Source organism: Polyodon spathula, unplaced genomic scaffold (genome assembly GCF_017654505.1).
Source record: "Polyodon spathula isolate WHYD16114869_AA unplaced genomic scaffold, ASM1765450v1 scaffolds_764, whole genome shotgun sequence".
Taxonomy (NCBI): domain Eukaryota; kingdom Metazoa; phylum Chordata; class Actinopteri; order Acipenseriformes; family Polyodontidae; genus Polyodon; species Polyodon spathula.
In genome coordinates this window covers 947688-968251 of record NW_024472252.1, presented here as the reverse complement: position 1 = coordinate 968251, position 20564 = coordinate 947688, and the positions used below count along the sequence as shown (strand labels likewise).

Genomic DNA, 20564 nt, shown 5'->3' with positions numbered 1-20564 from the left:
TGTATTTCCTGGGTGCGTTCCAGCCACCGGTCCTGTCTGCAAAGAGCCCTCTGAAGAGTCCAGGGAAGAGGCGCTCTGGGCTGTTCCCTCGCTTGCATGCCAGCACTGAGAGCCAGGGAGACAGCAGGACTCGATGGTGAGAGGGGACAGGGGAGGTGTATCACCGCTACCGAGGCACAGCACACTAATGTGCCCTGAAGAACAGGATCACCTCGATCGGCATCGCATGCCCTGGCTATCTGCAATACAAGAACCTGGAGTCCCATAGCCGCTCTGACAGTGGAGTCCTGCAACACCGCATGTCACAGAGTGTTCGAAACACTCCCTCCCAGACGCTGTGTCTCTCTTGCTTGGGTTTCTGGTGTCTAACTCTCCCTCTCCCTCCTCAGTGACAGCCTCTCGAGTGCCCAGAAGACTCCAGACAGCGGCCACGTGTCACAGGATGTGAAGTCAGAGACCTCCTCCAATCCCAGCTCTCCTGAAATCTGCAACAGTAAAGAGAGGTGAGCCCCCCCGCAAAATACAGAGTTAGAAGTTCTAGAATGAGAGAGATGGGTTCTAAACATTCTTCCAGGAGAACTCTGACAAACGGAAACAGCAATCCAAAGCTTGCTTACACCCAAGATGTTTCAGATCAATAACTTTGTACTGCGGTTGGGTGCAAGTCCCACAGTTAGCTAAGTACACAAGTGTATTAAAGACGCGTGCAGTCAGTGTGGATCTGTGCTGGACGTGCGTCTGATTGCAGTGCTGTGCTTGTCCGCAGGTCCTACATCAAGCTGAAGGACAGCGGCCGCTCCAACATCTCCCGCTCGTCCTCCAGCACTAGCAGCAGCAGCATGGCCGGGGAGAGCGAGGTCCCGGAGGAGACTGAGAGTGCGGTGAGTCTGGGGGGGATCACCCAACCCTGCTGAGCAGCTAAGGGGAGCCATAGATAGGAGAGCTGGGTCCTGGTTTTGTAGCTTTTCCTTTAGAAAACTTTGGGTTTAGCTGGCTTGCTTAAAGGTTGGTCGCTGGGACAGCCTGACCGAGCCGCCCTCTCTCCTACAGAGCAGCCAGCCCTCCACAGCCTCCCCGTTCCGGGGCGACGCGTTTCTGTACAGCCCGTCGCTGAGCTGCGATGCCCAGTGCTCTGCCACGCCCGTCATCATGTGCCGCAGCCCCACAGGTACGTCCCAGGACACGGGGAACCGAAACGGCGCTGGGGAATAGCGTGCAAACCCATTCCTCATCTGCACGTCCGTTCTGTTTACAGATGTGAAGAGCAAGACGTCGCCAAGATCCAACTTGAAATTCAGGTTCGATAAACTGAGCCAGTCCAGTGCAGTAAGTATACAGTGCAGTAAGTATAGCACAGCTCCTGATCTCAATGAAGACTGTTTTTTTGTATGGTTATGGCTGTGGCTGTAAACTCTGCCACGGGTTACTGTCTCTGCCTGTGTGTCGCTGACACAGCTGCCTGTGTGTGTTTCTGTAGGGACACTAGCAGAGGCTGGGTGGAGGGAATTCAGAGGGGACCCAGGTTTGTGATTTACTATTTCTTCAAATCAGTAGCGATGTTTGAATTGATCGGCTGTGGAGGGTGAATTTTTAAATGCTTAATTTCAAGCAAGTTTGAAGGGTAAGTGCACACCCTAGTGGGTAAACAGTAGAAATGCAGCCTCTCAGTGTTTGCAAGTATATTGCAGCTCATATAAGGTTATCTCTGTCGAATAAAAGAAAAGAAAAACATTAAGAAAAACACGTTCTTTTTGCTAAAATCTGCATTACTTTGCCCTCCCTCTTAGATTAACCAGGAAAGGACGGGTATGGATTTGATTGCAGAAGAGCTAAGCAGAAGCTGACTTTGCAAGGTGATATTCTACTACTGTAGAGCAGAGAAAGATACAAGCGTTCGACCAGGAGCCTCGTCTTTGAAAGAGCCTGGGATACATTCAGAACAAAAGCACCCCGAGACACAGTATCCTACCTGAGACAACCCCACAGAGTTGCACTGTTACCCAACAGTGTGTTTGCCATGTATCCTTAGCTCTGCGTTGTGCATTCCATATATCACAATAAACAGCAGGGGAAAGTACACTCGAAGAAAATCTGCAGCAGTCACAGATCAGGTTATCAGCACCTCCCGATAATGCAGCGCCGGAGAGGCATGTTCTGCTTTTCACTGTGCTGTCCTCACTCTCATAAGAACTGGGGTGCTGATGTCACACCGGGGTAGTGCTGCTGCACTGTAGATGTGCAATGCTGCATTCAGTAGACCACGGTTTTCTTGGGGGGGGGGGGGGGCTGATCAAATGCAATGGGGCTGTACAGTATGAAGTATGTTAAATGTTATACTGTATTGCTGTATAGAGCACACACTTGGGTGACACACTGCCACCTAAAGCACACAAACGCTATACACTCACATGAACTCTACATAGAGGCTTGCCTTGAGAGGTCAGTTTTATTTATAGTGCTCCTGGTCTGTGGTTTCCAAAGCGATCCACAGCAGAATCGATGTAAATACTAAGGATTTAATTTATTGCTGTTTCAGCACATTGCCTTTTGTTGTCGTCATGTATAAAAAGAGAAAAGTATATAATTATTAATAAATAAATAAATATACATTTTAAAAGATTTAAATCAGAGAATTGTCTATGTATTATGCACCGTGTCCATGCAGAATTTGCTATAAAATAATAAACTGTTGTATTTTGTGTCACATGTGTGTGTTATTTGGTATGGTTTGTGAGGTAAGGGAATCTGGGCTGAGTTCACATTGAGTCCGGGTGAAAAATAAAAACCAAAAAATGGTTTACCAGTGTTCAGCCAGGGCAGTAAAAATAGATAAATACTGCCATCTTGTGGTAGTAAGGTATAACTGCACAAAAACTGACCATTCGCTAGAATTCACGAAAACAACAGTCCCCAAGATAATTATTTACAGAAATATTTGAAGAGACAAAATAACAGCTGTTTGTCTGTATTTATGAACGGGCAAACACAGAATTATGAAAGTACGGGACTGAATAAGGAATCCACTTTATAATTTAAATACTTTTATTATTTATCAAGGTCAATCATTTCACCCACTCTAAATCAAACACTCTGTAAAATATTTAAGCCAACTTAAAAAACGGTTTCACTTCCTAGGACCAGACATGCCATTCTAGCTGAAATGCTGTACAGTCAAATGCAAATATTTACAGCCAATTTCATAACAAGTAAACCTACACTGCCGGCAAGGCAAGGTGCTGTTCCTTCAATGCCACTCTTTCACCTGATGCAGAGCAGTGTGTGGCAGTTCTGAGGCGCAGAGAGTGGATCCACCCCTCTGAGCTCAGCCTTGGAGCTCGGGACAGAAGGAAGGAAACAAATCCAGGCACTTCGGCTGCACTCTGCAAAACAAACGAGAACGAACTGGGATTATATCTGTGCAGAAACGTCATTGCGTAGCGATGCACGAACCGAATCTTCAGATCCTCTCAACACAGCGAGGGGCGCTGGCGTCCATAGGGCTGATTTACCATTCCAAGTGGAGAAACAGCTGCTTGGGTTTGTGATGATCGCTGCTTATCTCTGTGGAGGAGAACAGCGATCCACACCAACCCAAGCAGCTATTTCTTCAATACATCTATCTATCTGTATTGTAACATATTTACTGTTTTCAAACGTATGTAAGAGGTATTTTTATCAATTGCTTTTTTGGTTGTTGATGAATTTACAGTATAGTTCAATAAAAGGGAGCCGGGGAAGCATTACGAGGTGCAGACTTGCCTTCATTCTCTCTGTTTAGTAGGGTTTCCTCTGCAAAAAAAAGAAAACAGAAACGCATTTTACAACACGAGAGCACCGGAGCGTTCAAACATTTCAGAATCACAAACACTTTCAGAATATCTGCAGGGATGAAAACATGAACTATCAAGAAAGATGCTGATGACAAACCAAAACAAAAAAGCCTGACCTTTAACCCTAGCTTATCTTACAACAGATGCGAAAATCACGCTGGAAACTCGCGGGACTCCTGGATCCCGGTCTGAGGCCGTGCACAAATATACATAAAAACAAAATCGCTGGTCCCGTTCCCATGTGTACTCAATAAAGGAGTTTATTCTGCAGCGTCACAAAAATAACCCACGACTGAAAGGGTTAACTGCAGCCTGTGCTGAAAACATAAGGAACTAATATAGCTGGCAAACAATTGAGCTAAATGTCTTTCTGGTTTTGCTGGTTTAGTTCAGTGTTGTCTTCATCTTCCGAGACACCCTGAGGTGGCGTTAACTGTTTCTCACCTTGTTGCTCGTTTGTCTTGCTAAAAAAAGAAAAGGAGACAATGAGTAACATTCATGGGTTAATACATCATCGTCAATCACTTTTTGGCATGATGATCGTAGCTTGTTAAGATTCTGAACATGCAGCGAGGCATCCGATCGGTGTACTATCTAATGGTGGAAAGGCTGCAGGCACGTGTGCCAAGGCTTGGAGGGATGTTTATACACAGTGAATACTTGTGTGCAGCAAGAAAAAAGAAATCTCATCTGGCTATTAGCATTCCAATGTGATCTGGAAGGAAAACAGAATTACCTTTGTGAAGGTGCTTCAACATAACTCCCAATATCATTAGAAGAACGGTGAATAGACATATAAGTAGGATCGTACCAGTCTGTGGACGAGCTGCAAGAAAACACAGTTTAAATTTAACAAGAGAATCAGCCTCCCGCGCTGGATCTGTACCTGGGGTATGCAAACAAACTGCACTGCCAACGAGGCCCGCCTCCTCTCTGATCAATACGGGTGTAGAGAAGGATGTCAAGGGGTTATACTTCAGTGTGAAACTAAACAAGGTTTTGGGACACTGGGGAGTTCAACTGTCTGCTGCTACCGGCTTGATAAGGCTGTTTTTTTTTCCGTGGCTCACGGGATACTGCCCTCTAGTGGGGAAACACAGTCCTATTTGTATCTTGTTTTCGTTCATGCTGCCGATCTGCAGGGTCTCCTATCAGTCAGGAGGCATAATTGCCAGCACTGGGTGTCTCTGTTTCTTTCAGATGTGAAAATCAAAGGAGGACTGAACTGCAGTCATTCTGACGTGTGGTGCAGATAACAGAAAGTATTCCAAGTGGTATAACAGAGTGCTCATGAAGTGGGTTTATTCACCGTTAGGTTATTGTTAGGAACTTCACTAACTAAAGCACAGCGAAGTGTAACAGGGAAAGCATGGCAAAGCACAGCTAAGCACTGTACACAGTACAAGCGCAGGAAGAGAAGGCTCAGGCTGTAATGAAGACGCTTGTTTACCCTCCACGGCCAGGCGCACCCTCTTGCGGATTGAGACTCGCAGAGACTTGTGGGAGACGCGGCAGGTGTAGTCGACGCCGTGGTCCTGCAGCGAGGCACGCAGCAGGAAGAAGGCAGAGATCCCGTAGGTGCCGTCCGGGTTGTGGCGGTGGCTGGTGAACAGGATGTGCTTGACCACGTGCGGCAGCCTGCGCTCCCCCGGGATCTCCCGCAGCCATTCCACGTGCACGTCCAGAGGGTAGTAGCCATCGATGTCGCACGCCAGCTTCTCCTCCGCCCCCTCCTGCAGAGTCAGGGACGAGGAGGGGCTAACGGAGACCCTGGGGCGCTCTGCAGACAGACAGACAGACACATGAGGAAAGCAACTTTTCTCCATTAGAGACATGTAACTCTACCTATGCATTAAGATCATGCCAACTGGATTGAGAGGCGAGTCAATGCAGCAGAGGAAGAGCGTGCTGGATTGAGAGGGGAGTCAATGCAGAGGAAGAGCATGCTGGATTGAGAGGGGAGTCAATGCAGAGGAAGGGCGTGCTGGATTGAGAGGGGAGTCAATGCAGAGGGAGAGCGTGCTGGATTGAGAGGGGAGTCAATGCAGAGGAAGGGCGTGCTGGATTGAGAGGGGAGTCAATGCAGAGGGAGAGCGTGCTGGATTGAGAGGGGAGTCAATGCAGAGGGAAGAGCATGCTGGATTGAGAGGGGAGTCAATGCAGAGGAAGAGCATGCTGGATTGAGAGGGGAGTCAATGCAGAGGAAGAGCATGCTGGATTGAGAGGGGAGTCTATGCAGCAGAGGAAGAGCATGCTGGACTGAGCAGTGAGTTGTTCCCGTACCCACAATGTCAAGCTGGATGTCCTGGCTGCTGTACAGCGGGGGCACGTAGACGGAGCAGATGTAGGTGCCCTCGCTCTTCAGCGTGACGCCGGCAAGCCGAAGCGAGGCATTCCCCCGGGGGATCTCTGCCACCGACACCTCCCCCTCCAGCCGCTCCGCCTGCCCGCTGCGGGACGCATACGAGAACAGCTTCCTCCGCTCCCCGCGCAGCTGCAGCCGCCACTCCACCGTCACGTCGGGCCTCGCGTGGTCCACGGAGAAACCGCAGTCCAGCCGCACGTCGCGCCGCAGGGCCGTCTCCACCACGGCAGGACCGGAGCGCACCGCGAACACGGCTAGCGGGAAAGAGCGGACACATCAACACAGCACAGAGGGTTAGCTAGAGAAACAGCAACATCTCTCATCTGTCACTGGAATCGCTACAATCACTGTGGTGCTGCCCCAAAGTACAGTTCTTGTTTGTGTCCTAGGTCGCCTAACCCATTTCACTCCTGGTCTTTGTTCCAACCCTGTTCTGAATCGTTTAAAAGAACCAATTAAACCTCTATCCAGACCCTGAAGCGGTTCATGTCTCATGTCACCTGTTAAACCTGGAGTGAAACCGCTCACGCTTTACATGGCTTTACATTCCTATAACCTTGGAATGCAAAGCAGGGCCCCAGCTCAGGGATCTATGCGGCTCACATTTACAATTGCCGCTGTTCAGCTCAAACAGCAAGTTTTCAAAGTCGCTACAGCACCCTGGTTTCCAGTGAATCACTGGCTCGATTTGAAGCCCCTGCTCCTCATATTGAACAGGCGTGTTTTGGTTCCTGTCTGCTTTACTTATTCGTTACAAAGCGGCCCTCACTCTGAGATCTGCCGGCCTCTCTGTAACTCAAGAGAATTTGATTCAAACGCGCTGGTTAGAGCGCATTTAAATCTGGAGCTCCTTCACCTTGGAACTCAGCACCAGGTTCCGTTCAGAATGTCAAGAAATATGTTTCAATTTAAGCTTGGCCTCTTACTAGAGAGCGGTTCTATTTCAGTCAGCTCTATTAGAAAAGCATACACATGTACACACACATTTTCAAATGGCAAGCTGTATCTCTGTCATTTCCTTGCACATGATTTGAAATGAATGAACTCATAACTGGAAGCGAGGACGCTCAGCCTACCTGACACACGCAGCGTGTCCGTGTCTCCGAAGCGCAGCTCGCTCTCAGGGGAGGGAGGCTGTCTGAGGAAGGCAGTCACACTGAACTGGTTTTCTCTGTGTTTGATGGTGCAGGTGAACCAGTTGTCTGGGGCATCTGCCTCGGCTCCTCCTGCCCCAGGCCAGGGCACGTGTATCCCCGCTGTGCTGTACCTCTTCATCTCACACTGCAGCCTGTCCGTATCCTCGTCAGCGTGCCGGGACACATGCAGAGACGGGTCTGTCCAAACGGTTTGCAAAAAAACAAGGGAGCGTTCAAGAATGATGTAAACACAGCTTGGGTAGAAGGACGCTCGGTGGTCCAGTGGTTCCCAGTTCAATCCCAGCCACAGACTCACTGTGTGGGACCCTGAGCAAGTCACTTAACCTCCTTGTGCTCCGTCCTTCAGAAGAGACGTAAAACAAACGAGGTCCTATTGGAAGTGACTTTGCAGCAGCTGCTGTGATGCATAGCTCACCCCCTTAGTCTCTAAGTTGCTTTGGATAAAAGCATCTGCTCAATGACTAATTAATAATAATAATAATAATAATAATAATAATAATGCTTGTCTCGAGTTTATTTGTTACATTAGCTTGCATGCTGATTTTGATGTTTATTAAAGGCTCAGTCTGGGTTAGTAACAGTGTCCAGACCTTTCACCAGGAATGTGACGACCCCTCCGTGCTGGAATTCCCTGGCCCTGGCTGCCCTCTCTTCCTCTGTGTCAGGGCTGTTCAGCAGCAGCAGGACATTCCTCTGGAGGGGAACCTCTGCTCCCCCGCTCTCCCCCGTGTGGTACTGCTCCTCCACGAAGGTGCACACCATCCTCCCTGACTGCCTCAGGGTGAAGGAGGCAGAGAAGCCGCCTGAAACAGCAACAACCTAACGCAGTCAAACCTGCACTCAGGTCCCTGCTACCGTGTATACAGACAGGTTTTTGGGTGCTGCCTGTTTACATTTGCTCTCCATGCTTGTGACACACACGCATACACGAAATATTCCACTTCTTAGAGGGTACCGTTTCATTGTGGATTGAATTCGCCCTTAGTAAGATTCACTAAGCAGAGTGTATTCGATTACACTGCAGTTCTGCTCTGTATAACTGCGGGAAACAGTGAATACTTAGCATTTATACGATAGCATTTTTACTCCTGTGTAATGCAGCTGTCTTTTCATGGTCTAATAAAAAGGCAGCCAGTATAGTTTTACCCTTAGAAAATCGCAAGTAAATACCGAACTGGTAATTCAAGCACACTTCCTGGTTCGACACTAAATGTAGGCAGCTGTGTTAATCGCAAACGAAGATTCTTCCAGTCGAAATAAAATGCGCATGGACCCTTTTACATTCGTACATGTATTTAAAAAAACATCATTAAAGATACATAACGATACGTGTTTAACTAAAGAAGCAGAATCTGTACCCGAATTACACAAGTTCAATTGACAGAGCTCTGTGCCATATAGGCTAGCATAGCGACACCGTCGCTGCAACCTTTTCACAGATGCCGAGGGAAATAAATACCTTACCTGCATTTAGCAGCCAAAAGCACAGAACAACTACATTGCAAAGCATGTTCAGAGTTTGACTGTTCTCTTCTGTTTGCTGGCGGTTGTTTCGCCAGCCTCCATTCAGCTGAAATCAACAAACACACTTTCACTTTCATTTATTTAATTCCGGAGCCGGGGATTTCCAAAGACGTACTCCCAGTGCAAACCGCCAGCAGCTAGCTGTAGTACACACTTAGCCATGGCGTTTATTTCAATCACTTCATTGCATTTGCAAGCTGCTGCAGGATCCCGAATCGCGTTCCATCCTCCTGCACTCAAACACGTAGCATTGCAGGGAGATGGCTTTCGATAATCGCACACGCAACAGCTCAGCCCCCTGTGCGCTCCGTTTCACCCGAGCCCAGGCGGTGTTGGCTTACCAGTTTGTGTGCATTGGCCGTGATGGTTTTAGCCGCTGTAAAAGCAAGCTTTTTTTTTTTTTCTCTCCAAGGGTTTAAACGACGTATGTCAACCTTCATTAAGAGCCCCTTATTTCAAAACAAATAAAGTTTAAATATCTATAGACACTTAATAAAGTTGTGTGTGTGTGTGTGTGTTGAACAAAATGCGTTGTTTACAGAAGCCACCACTAGTTTGTAAAGATGCATCCACGCTGCTTGGGGCGCTGTGGACAATCACTTGCAGTTAAGGGCTCCCTGCTCACCAGACGCAGAGACTGTGGAAGCGCGTCTGGAAACAGGCGAGGGGATTCACAGCACAAGAGGTAACACGTGTGCGCGTACTGGGGCGTCCGTGTCAAACACTAGCAAGGCGGCTAGTTTTCATACACCCGGCGGATGGGTTTTTTTTTTTTAAATATCCATTTTTTAAAAAAAATATATTAGGCCCAAGTCTTTATTTTATTTATTTTTTATTTTTGTTGTTTCGGTTGACCTGTTTTGAGATATTTTGTTATTCTATTAATGCGGGTGTCAAAATGCTTTTAAAATGCTAATTAATACAATTATAATCATATTTGTTTTCTATTGATGTATAAAATGTGTCAGGTTTACCACTAGCAGAAGTGTTGACCGCTAATAATAATTGTATTGTTTTACACCCGTGTCTGGAGAGACTACACTTCATACAATCAGTACAACACTCACTTACCCGTAGTCCTGAAGTCGAGGTTCCCGCATTATTTCTACGTGTGATTATACGTGCAGTGAACTGAACTCCTTCTTCTCAAGATAATGTGTATTTTGAATTTAAAACAAAACGTTTCAGGGCTTCCTAAGCGAACGGCGTTTTGCAAACGCGCGTTGCTCTTGCGTGGCTTTCGAGCCTGCGTCGGGGACAGAAACTGTAAATCAGCTGCTGCCTGCAATTAAAAATGTGCGATCACCTGCTTTCACCCCCAAGAAGCGCCTGCAAATACAAACTGCTGACCTGCTTTCCTTGCGTGCAGTGCTTTGCTTGTCAGCTCCTGCCTGTGCTGGATCACAGTGCGTTGCAGCAGCTCACCCGTGGCAGTATCTATAATACTCTGTTTATCCCCCGCTTGTGTCTCTGCAGGCTGGCGTTCTGGAAGGACTGACCGATTACCTCAAGCTTAGATTCGGGCAGCCTGAGTCACAAGCAAGTGGCTATAATGGATCTTGGTAGGTTTTTGCAGATCAGTCACAGCTTCTGACTAACCTCTAATATGTTCAATTAAACTCAGAAGTTTAACTTTTTTTTTTTTTTTTTTTTTTTTTGCACAGACCCGTCTTGTTCCGATACTGTAAAACCCAACCCTTACCTTTTGAATAGAAGGCATACTAAAACCAATAACGCTGAAATGCTTGTATGTTGTAATCTTCAGTTTATGGCATGTGGTTAAAGTGTTAAATTGCACCCTGAGCACCTCTAATTGATTACCTTCATCATATTCTGTAACAAACACAACCCAAAATGTACTGTAATTATTTTTTCTTTAAAACGTGTGGTGCACATCTGCTTATTTGGCCGGAGTACAATATGTAGAACATCAATGTACAATAGATAGTAGCAGTAATTTCAGAATTACCAGTTGGCCATGATATACATTTATTGTTTTAGGTCCTTGGATTAGCTGTGAGAAAACAGCAGTTCTCCATGGAGGCTTTTTACTGGCAGAGAAGCAGTGCCGTCCCAAGGAGCTGTCTTCCCTGACTAAGTCAGACTGGGAAACGATTGGTCAGCCTATTGTCCGAGCCGTAGAGGAGATTGGATCTCCCAAGAGTGGAGCGAGTCAAGACATCCTGGCTGGCCTTCAGTGGAGAAAGAAGATCATAGCCATACTGTGGGCCAAGCTTCTTCACCCGGAGCTGGACGAGACTGGGTTCAACCAGGATGTGGACAGAAGGTGGAAAGAAGATCTGTTTTTCTCAGTGGAAAATATTCTCCCGAGCATCAGCTATGCCGTTCTGTTCGAGCTGGTGAAGTCTATGGGGGCCTCAGAGTTATTCGTTGAATTCCTATCTGCGCTGCCCGAGGAAGCATCCCGCACGGAACTCTCAAAGCTAGCGGACCACGTTCTCGGGGACACCTGCGCAGAAGATGTAAGATTCTTCCTGGACGTGTGGTGGGAGTTGCTGAAATACAAGGAAGGAGAGGATCCGGTGGTTATGGCATTTGCTGCCCAGGCTGCCAGATACATCTGCAGGTCTTCCGAGGAGGTGTCTGCACAGCCGTCCAAGAGATTCAAGCCCGACCCTGACTCTCCTCAGTCGTCTTGTGTGGTTTCTCTATTTTTAGATGGAATAAACAAAATGAAAGACCGTGTTAATTCACTTCAGCTCCAGTGCTATGCGCTGGCCAATGCTTTAGACACCCTGTATACAGTGTTCCTGCTGGACAGCCGTGCCGAGCTGCCTGTTGAGGTTTACCTGCAGAATGTTTCCAGAGTGGTGGAAATACGAGGCTACTACTGTGAAGAAAAGCTTGACAAGTGTGAGGTGAGGAGGAAGGCGGGCCTTGCCGAGAACGTCAGAGAGGCTGAAAGAGAAGTGGCAGCTGCCCACAAGCCTTCCAGATTCAAACCCAGCATAACACTGATCCAGAGTTTGAAAGTGTTTAAAGAACTTATCCAGGCGTGGGGGAACAAAGAGCATAGCACGTCCAAACTCTCAGCTGAGGGATGTAATGGCTACGCGGTTTCCAGGCTGAAAAACTGCCTCCCTCGTGCCAGGAAAGCTTTGGAAGCTCTGCCCATCTGGGACAGCCTGAGCGAATGTGATCAGCAAATGGTGCGTGAGCTGAACCAGTCTCTGAGGGCTCTGCTGGAAGAGATCCCTCTTCCGTCATTGGAAACTGGTTCTGCAGAAGGCTCCGTGCTTGCACCTGTTGCCATGGCAATTATTGATCACCGACTGGAAAGGCATCAGGAAGTGTGCTGTGTGTTTGCTTCGAACGTCAGCTGGGTCTTTCCTGGAGATGATTGGATGGACTGTCTGGAGAAGAACGCAGATGCCTTTAGGAATCCGGATCTCGTTTTGAAGTTGAGCGGGACGCTTCGGTCTGTTTCTTTCTCCAACGTGGGTCCGGAAGGACTGGCGAAGGTGAAGAAGCTGAAGGAAATCCTTGTGGATGTCTTTTCTGAGCTGCCGCTACCCCACAAAAACACAGTACTTGCAGGGATACTGTCCTCCTGCGGCAGGAAAGGCTTGTGTACCACCTTTCCCAAAACCATGACAGACTGCTTCGAGAAAGAGCTGAACTTGGCTTTCAACTGCATCATTCAAAGCGAAGCCCAGCACAGTCTCGACAGTGCGGTGGCCAGTATTGCTCGAGTCACTTTGCAGAGCCCAGAAGCAGTGCTGCAAAGGGCATGTCACCTTGCTGTAGTGAACCTTGGAGCTCACAAGCTACTGGCACAGATCCTGAAGCGCCTACCCGGGTTGAGCTGCACTGGGGCCTCCAGCTCTGAGACCAGCTTGCTGGCGGATTGTCTGAAGGAAGCTGCATGGGGAAAGCTTTCCTCATCCAAAGAGGAGGATCAGTTCTTGGATTTCCTCGACTCCCTGATGGAGCCTTGCCAACCGCTTGGTGACGAGATACCAACCCGCCTTCTGCAACCAGCAGAGGTCACCAAAGCATTTGTGCTGCCCCACCTGACAGACAGCACGTCCAGCATTGGGCTGTGTCTGCAGATTCTTCACAGAGCTCTAGCACAGAAGCCCCAGGAAGGAGAGGAAGACTCTGAACACTGGATAATGACATGCTCCCCTTTCCCTCTGATTTACTCCCTATGCCAGCTGTTGGATAACTGTCCCAGGTGCTGGCAAGACCCCACGGATAATACCATCAGGGTCCCCTTGGAAGTAAAAGACCTCTTGAGCGACACCCTTTCCGTGGTGTGCGACGTGGTTGGCAGCGTAGTGACAGCTTCTCCCAGCGTTTGGTCCAGGTCACTCTTCTGGCTCTACAACAAAGCGGGGACTCTGGACTGGACCGTACGCATCCGGCTGAAGAGGGCGTGGGGGGACCATTTCAAAAACGAGGTTCCACTGGCCATGCTACTGGTTTGTGATCTCTCGGAGCACGACTGGACTGGACTCAGTCTCCCAGAATACGGTCCGGGAACCGGGCTCCTGGCTTGGATGGAGTGTTGCTGTTTGTCCAGCTCCATGCGGGATCACATGCTGGACAGCCTGGTGGTCAACGTGAAGAGTGCAGAGGAGGTCAACATGTTCAGTAAAGGCTTCCTGGTGGCCCTGATTCAGCTGCTGCCGTGGTGCACCACGACAGAATGGAAACGGCTTGCCCACGTGACCGAGAGGCTCCTGCAAGGGGGCTGCCTTTACGTCCCCTACACTATGGAGTACGTCGATTTCATGCCCTTGCTCAATCTCCGATCTTTCCGCTGCCACCTCCAGCTCTCCATGCTGCTGCTAAGGGCGTTCCAGCTCCTCTGCAGCTCCAGTTGCTCCCACTGGCTGCCTCATGAAGGCTGGGTGCACGTTGGGAGACTCTACGCTGGCTCTGTGAGGGATATCTTGGACTCTCTGAAAGGGAAACTGCCCCCGTCACGTTCCTCGAAAGACAGAGAGGACAGATCCCCAAAAGAAGCGGCGAGAGAAGCCCCAGATGCAGAGACGAGCCAGGAGGTGGTGTTCGTGCTGATCCAGTTGTTCTGCCACCTCCTTCACGTGCTGGTAATGATGCCGGCTGACACAGGCGAGCCCCTCTACCTGGCATCTCTGGAAACGCTTTCGCTATACGAAGCCGTCCAGAAGGATCACGGCGCGTCCTCGAGCTCTCTCGCCAGAGCGAACGCCAAGCACTTTCTGCAGTCCATCGCGGAGAATCTGCCCAACGAGGAGCAGCGCTCGACTGTGCTGCAAAAAATAACCAGATTATGAACTCGATCTGCCTGCGTCACAAACCAGTCCCAAGAACAGCGCTGTGAAACCAATCTCCGAATGACTACTCCTTCGGCTGGTTTTTACAGACCCCCCCGTTAGCACTAGCCTTGGACTACCTGCTGTTACTATTGGTAAGGCAGTCCAAGGTTAGCGCCGATCAGGTTCTGTGAAACCAGCTGTTTCAGTGATCACAAATGCCTTTTGCATTTGTCTTGCATTTAATTTTCATGTGAATAAAGCATGGTGTAAACTGCAGAGCGTGTTGTGTTGCACACCACACACACACACTGGTTTTGTGCTGTAAGTTTTCATTGACGTACACTATGCTGCAGCACATTGGTTTTGTTAGATGGGTTTAAAATGTAATCCTCCATACGTCAGTTTTAACCAGCAACACCATTAAACAATTGCAGGTACTGTAGGAGGGAGTGTTTCAATTTTGGTTTCCCGATTGCTAACAAGGTTTGGTTAAGTAAGCTAGACAGAGTTTTGTATCCCTCCCCACACATCCAGATTGCCAGTGGTTTGAAAAGGGCAATATTTATTACAAAATACAAGACAACAGAGAAAATACCAGATTAAAAGGCGTCATCAAATTTATTTTTCTTTTGTGGTGTCTGGATTCACAAATTGCCAATGCAAGAAAAAAAAAATATTATTGTTATTATTATTATTATTAAGTTAGTTACATTAATAACTCTCAAATAACAGCCAGTCTCTTCATCTGGGCACACAACAACAACTAAACACACAGATTATAGGAGAAACAATATATTATACATTATCAAAAAATAACAAGTGACAACAAGTGTTTAAGGCTGCGATTCCATGGCATGAACCTGATGAAGCACGCTACGTTACCAATACCTTCCCGGGGGTTACAGAACCAAAGAAAACGGGACGTTCTTGAAAAAGAGCAAAGACTCCGCACAACATTCATTCAAACACAAAACCAGCAACCTCGTTACACTAACGAATAAACAGAAGAAAGCTTTTAAAAAAAAAAAAAAACTCCCAATGTAAATCCTGGTTTAGAGGAAGGGTGTGTTAGGGAAGTCTGCTCCACCTCCTGATTGGAATAACCCCCAGAAGAGAATCACTCAATGCCGTGGTTCTCACAGCTGGTCTGGACCCCCCTTCAGGTCTGGCGTGACACCGCTGCACAAAGCAATTCATATATTCTTGGAATTCATGTAAATTTAAAACATTTTAAAAAGAGTAAACAGGAAGTTTTAAGGATAATAAAGCCACAATGTATTGTGTTCTTCTTGGTCTGACAATGGTTGTGAAACGTCTGTTATATAGAAGACCTGCTTCGATGCAATGCAGTCACGGCTGGTCTATCAGTATGTGGATTTGTTATCTAAAACCTGCACCCCTCCCCTCCCCTCCCCTCCCCTCCCTCCCAGGGGTCCCAACACATCCGTTTAGAGAACCCTTGATACAGTGGGCCTCATTCACATAGACACGTTTCAAAAAATATATTTTTAAAGACTTTGTTTGTTTTTTTTTTTCAGAAAGGTTTTAAGTTCGGTTCAACGTTTCCTTGAAACTGGGAATGGATTTATGGTATAAACCCTCTCCTGAAACTGCTTAACCCTTTCACCCTTTCCCGTCTTTGTTCTACAAAGTGTTACTGTTATACAAGTGAGTACAGACGGGTTTTGAGATTTGAGGCCAAATATCGCTCAACTGCAAATATGCAAGTTATTTTTCAACATGTGGGTTTAGAGTTCTTAAAGAGTTAAAAAAAAGTCCTTAAAAAGCATTCCTTTAAACACTCCTTAAGAGATATGTTTATAAGGACTCATTATGTCTTCATCAGATTCCCTTGACAAAATCACAGCCTTGCAGCACACTGACTGACATCCACTATTCTCTATATATATAGTAGATTTAAAAAATATATTCAAAAGGCACGGCATATGACTTCAGTTTACTGGCCAGAATTCATATACAATCTGGACACACAAATGACACTAATATATATATATATATATATATATATATATATATATATATATATATATATATATATATATATATATATATATTTGAACCCTTTCAATGTCCCAGTACTAGCGAGTGTACTAACTCGCACTAATAAAGCCATTCTCGCAATAGCTTCATTTACCTCTTCATTACTTGCTGTTATTTTCACAAAGGATGGGGGGTGAAGAAAGCCCGCATTTCGCCTGCCCACATTCAAACAAAACAGGATCCCTTCCTACAGTTAAATAATCAATATTATATCATATCACAAAAAAAAAAGCATTTTAGGATTTCTGAAATGTCAACAGGATTGCCTGAAATTAGGAACAGGGTTCCAAGTGAACTGCATTTTATAGGCTGGGAGGTTAAAAGGTCACCACAACAGTTCTATAGAAAAGTAATCTAAAGTTCTAGAATGGAACTGGGTATTTTTTTTTTTTTTTTTTTTTTTTTTGCAGTTTGCTTGTTAGTTTTCTTTGGAATGTGCCGTTTCTGCTTCAGGAACATCGGCAAAGTGATCCACAGTTTAGGGGAGTTTAAAAGCAGCCCAGATCCAACAGGAATGCCAAGTAGTGTGCACAGTACTGAAGTTTAAAACAAAATGTCTTTTAGAAATACAAAAAAATGTGATCTCGTTTGTGAGGAATGCCACAACCACCACCAAGCCTACACCTGTTCCACACTCAAGAAATATTTAGCGTTACCCATGGCCTCAAAGACAGTTATTGCCAGCGCTACAAAAGCGTATTTATTTGTTGTTACTGTAGCAACTTTGATTTTTTTTCTGATCTGTTTGAGAGTTTAAATTAATCAGAGAGACCCGTGTGGTGCATAGAACATTACCCTTTATTGAGAAGGTGGGGGCAGTGTGTCAGCATGCATGCTGAAACGTGAACAAGGTTAGGTTTATTCCATGCTGAAAACCAGGACAATGCTCATATATATTAAAGTTCTAATCTATTTTTCGGTGCAGAATAAATACGCGACCTCTTTGTTAAACTTGTACTAATCTAAAAACCATCAATGCTGGATAATAAAGTTTTCATAAAAATAATGAGTAAAACCTAACCTTGTCCCACTTTTATTGGACCTGCAAAAAGTCTTGGGGAGTCCCCACCCGAGCTTTCAGACAAGTATCTTCCAGGAGGGGGTCAATGTTACGAACCAGCGCAAGCATGGAATCACTTCAATAGATTACTTTCTATAGTCTGCTCAACATCGACTGACCCACACCTGGAGGTGACCAGTGCGCCAGGGGAAGGGCGTGTCCATTTCAAAAGCAGGCAGGTCAGCTTTCAAGAAGTAAAGGGTTAAAAATCCTTTGGCTGCATTCCGTCATCCTGTTCGGTGAACAGCAACAGCGCTCCCCTGTGGACACAGCTTGGTAGTGCATGATCCTACTGCTCAAAACGAGCACCCTATATTTAAGTGCTCGGTATATGAACTTCGCATTTAAACACTGTTACCGCGGTGTCTCGCCACGCACGTCCAAGCAAAGTTCAGCCAAGCGTCTCCCAAGATAACGGCTGCAACAGCTCAGTCAATCAGGTGGCAGTTTCATTACCGATAGGTCAGAGTGACCTACATTCATTCACAGGATGTGGACTAGGTTGTTGTGACATCCCATGCAAAGTTTAATCAAATTTGGTTGACATATAACCTTCATTTGCCCAACACAATTAGAGGCTTTAACACATGCAAGCAGGTCACCTAGATTCTAACACCCTCAAGAGCTCTTCCTACAGAACCTACCTACCAAGTTTTACAACACGTTTAATGAGTTTTGTTTGGTTTTCTTCAGTTTTTCTTTTAAAGCTAAAAATGCATGTGTGATACACAGACAGACAGACCGGTGCCTCCACTATACCCTTGTCACAAGAAGGGGGCACCTCAGCTTTACACAAAGGATAAATATATTTCACTAACGTTTGAAGAAAATCCATTCAACCAGCTGCAAGTCACAGGATTTCACATTATTAATAAGAAAAGAAAAATGACAAACTCACACAAAAAAAATAAAAATAAAAAACAACCAACCAGCGCACCTTTGAGGGGTATGTCACACAGGACAGAGAGCCATCCAGAGAGTTCAGAGATAATGTTGCCACTTGGGGGGAGGGGGGGGGGGGGGTACACCAACAACGCCCCGTTTAATAAGTTTAGTGCAGCGCACTCTGCAGTCCCAGAGTTTAATGCAACTCACTGTGACGCGGCAGACAAAGAAAACCGGACCACTCCATACACACCCCTCACAGGGAGGCTCGATCTTTCAATTCATTCAAATCAACTTCTGATCATCAGAATATTGAATAACTAAAAAAAAAAAAAAAAAAAACACTATTTACAGGTATGGAAACACGACTCCCATTGCACAGCAGTTTGACCCATTCCAGGTTTTACTACGAGCTGGATTAGCTCCAGCATGCTGGTAACAACCTCAGCTGTGTCTTATTAAACTCCCTGGTAAAACCAGGAATGGATCAAACCTCTACGGAAATTGGGAGCCTTGCTTTCCATCCCGGATTTAAAATAAGTAACAAGGTTTAACATTTCACAAGAGCCACTGACTTAGCGAGAGCAAATAGAAAGTTCTCTACAGACTACAGTAAAATCGCACCTGCAGCCAGTTCTGATTACACCTAACATTTCCCCAGGGTTATCTGCTCAGTCCCGTTACCTCTATTTTTTCATTGCTTTTTATAAATATAAAGATGTGTTGAGTTTCTTCCTCCTAAAACAAACTAGCAGTTGTACAGCTCCACAGAGGCTGCCAGATTAACGCGCTTGAGTTACATTTTCTCAGCAGCTATGTTTACATGCAGGCAGGATTCAGTTTCTTCGAAATACTAAACTGGGGATCCGAAATTCAATATTCACAGAGCACAAGCGCCTCCATGCACGAGTCCCAGCAGCACTTAGGAGCGGGTGATGGCTTGCAACATGTATTCTGCCTCTCAGGTAGAACCCACATTAGGAACACCGATCCAGGATGACACCTGCATATAAACGTAGTGAGAGACAATCCTCCCAAGGCATTTCCCTCGCCCCCATGTGTGATCAGTCAGTATGTACACATGCAGACTTATTTCTTTCTGTACTAAGGAATGTGATATAGATCCCTCGGTGTGACCGGATCTCCATTGAGATCACTCCCTGTCTCTCTCTCTGTGTCAGTCACTTGAGGGCCAGATCTCAATTAAGACCATGCGTGTCCCTTTGTTGGTTGTAACAAAAGGATTCTGCTGTATTTAGAATGTACAGCATGCAGAATTCTGGCTAGTTTGGAATAACACAGCTGCGATTGCTGCACTGCATTCCAGGCACACGATGCTGCCAGTGCTGGACTGAACCAGCACATCCCAGGTGGACTTGGGGTTTGTTCAAATCTGGCTCCAGAAACCATTACTGTCAGACCTCTTGGCGCTCAGAATTGTGCAAGGAGCATCTGAACTCGGAATGGAATTGGAATGCAGAATTGTGACGACAGCGAAGTGCAGTCGGAATAGTGTTTGCATGTAAACACACAGACTGAGCAGGTTATTTTGTTACATTAGGTTTGGAATATGCCAGGTGCTTGGACAATTGTATGTATTTTTAAACAGCGCAGCTATTTGTGTTTCCCATCAGCCAGATGGTAATCTACCTTCCAGACCCCTCTTCACTCTACTGGTGGAAAATCCCAGCCCGGGTTGGCTTTATTACAAGGTCTGAAATGTTTAAAATTTCACTTTGCTAGTGAACAGCTTATGCGTGGAATATCTCCTACAATTCAGAATATGCTTAGTGCATGTAAACGGGTAATCAGGATTGAGGATTTCTGCCACATGCCAGCAATGCATTGAGAACGCTGCAGCATTCCGATTGGTCTGTGCGTGTAAGTGCAGTGAAAACCAGGTGCAGGGGGGACGGGACGGGACACTTTGGAAGGGACCGCATTCACAGAGGCAGCAAGTTAAGCAGCTCGAGCATGTCCATCATCCAAGTCTCCACGCAGAACGACGGTTTAAAATAAATATTCACGACAGGACATTTCTCAGCAGGCATACTTTGAGAATGCAGGAGCAAAAATAAAATTAAAATAAAACGGGAGCAGAAAGAAAGAAAGAAAATAAACGAGAGGTGAATGGCCCCGAAACACGAGAACTAGAGAGATTGGGGGGGGGGGGGGGGGGGGGGGGGGAGATACCTCCACTCCGACCGGGTGTGTTCTTTTATTACTTTTAGCGTTTGTGTGCGTTTGCTTTTCCTTAAATCCATTTCGCAGCACCTCGTTTCCTGCGACGCCGGAAGTGTTTCTTCTTCACGTTTTCAAGAAGCAAATAAAATCACCACAAGTAGGCAGTAATCCGTGAAGTAGCAGTAGCAGTACGTCAGCAGCCGTCGTGCCTGGACACGTGTGTAGGACGGG

At 46.5% G+C, this 20564-nt stretch overlaps 3 protein-coding genes across 16 annotated transcripts in view; 2 read left to right on the top strand and 1 right to left on the bottom strand.

Moving 5' to 3' along the window:
* Positions 1–2687, top strand: part of LOC121308634 (rap1 GTPase-activating protein 2-like) — a 61773-nt gene extending 59086 nt beyond the window's left edge. For 9 of the 13 annotated variants that reach the window (XM_041241136.1, XM_041241139.1, XM_041241133.1 and 6 more), the window contains 6 exons: positions 24–136; positions 390–503; positions 767–881; positions 1051–1168; positions 1256–1326; positions 1788–2687. In XM_041241136.1, the coding sequence (XP_041097070.1) occupies positions 24–136; positions 390–503; positions 767–881; positions 1051–1168; positions 1256–1326; positions 1788–1844 (588 nt within the window). In that variant the 3' untranslated portion in view covers positions 1845–2687. Of the gene's footprint in view, positions 1–23; positions 137–389; positions 504–766; positions 882–1050; positions 1169–1255; positions 1327–1477; positions 1523–1787 lie in introns of all 13 variants that reach the window. The other 4 variants (XM_041241134.1, XM_041241146.1, XM_041241145.1 and 1 more) reach the window with 2 other exon arrangements.
* Positions 2688–3024: 337 nt separating this feature from the next.
* Positions 3025–9107, bottom strand: dhrs13b.2 (dehydrogenase/reductase (SDR family) member 13b.2). 2 transcript variants are annotated; one of them, XM_041241148.1, is made up of 9 exons: positions 8817–9107; positions 7943–8155; positions 7272–7529; positions 6114–6449; positions 5281–5610; positions 4567–4656; positions 4275–4294; positions 3760–3789; positions 3025–3380 (listed from the first exon to the last, which is right to left on the bottom strand). In XM_041241148.1, the coding sequence occupies exons 1-8, from the start codon at positions 8860–8862 to the stop codon at positions 3775–3777; spliced, it is 1308 nt and encodes a 435-aa protein (XP_041097082.1). In that variant the 5' UTR covers positions 8863–9107; the 3' UTR covers positions 3025–3380; positions 3760–3774. The 2 variants fall into 2 exon arrangements, with proteins under 2 accessions (XP_041097082.1, XP_041097083.1); XM_041241149.1 differs by lacking the exon at positions 7943–8155.
* Positions 9108–9206: 99 nt separating this feature from the next.
* gemin4 (gem (nuclear organelle) associated protein 4) lies at positions 9207–20561 on the top strand. The gene is made up of 3 exons (XM_041241132.1): positions 9207–9561; positions 10353–10438; positions 10878–20561. The coding sequence occupies exons 2-3, from the start codon at positions 10429–10431 to the stop codon at positions 14159–14161; spliced, it is 3294 nt and encodes a 1097-aa protein (XP_041097066.1). The 5' UTR covers positions 9207–9561; positions 10353–10428; the 3' UTR covers positions 14162–20561.
* Positions 20562–20564: the final 3 nt, after the last annotated feature.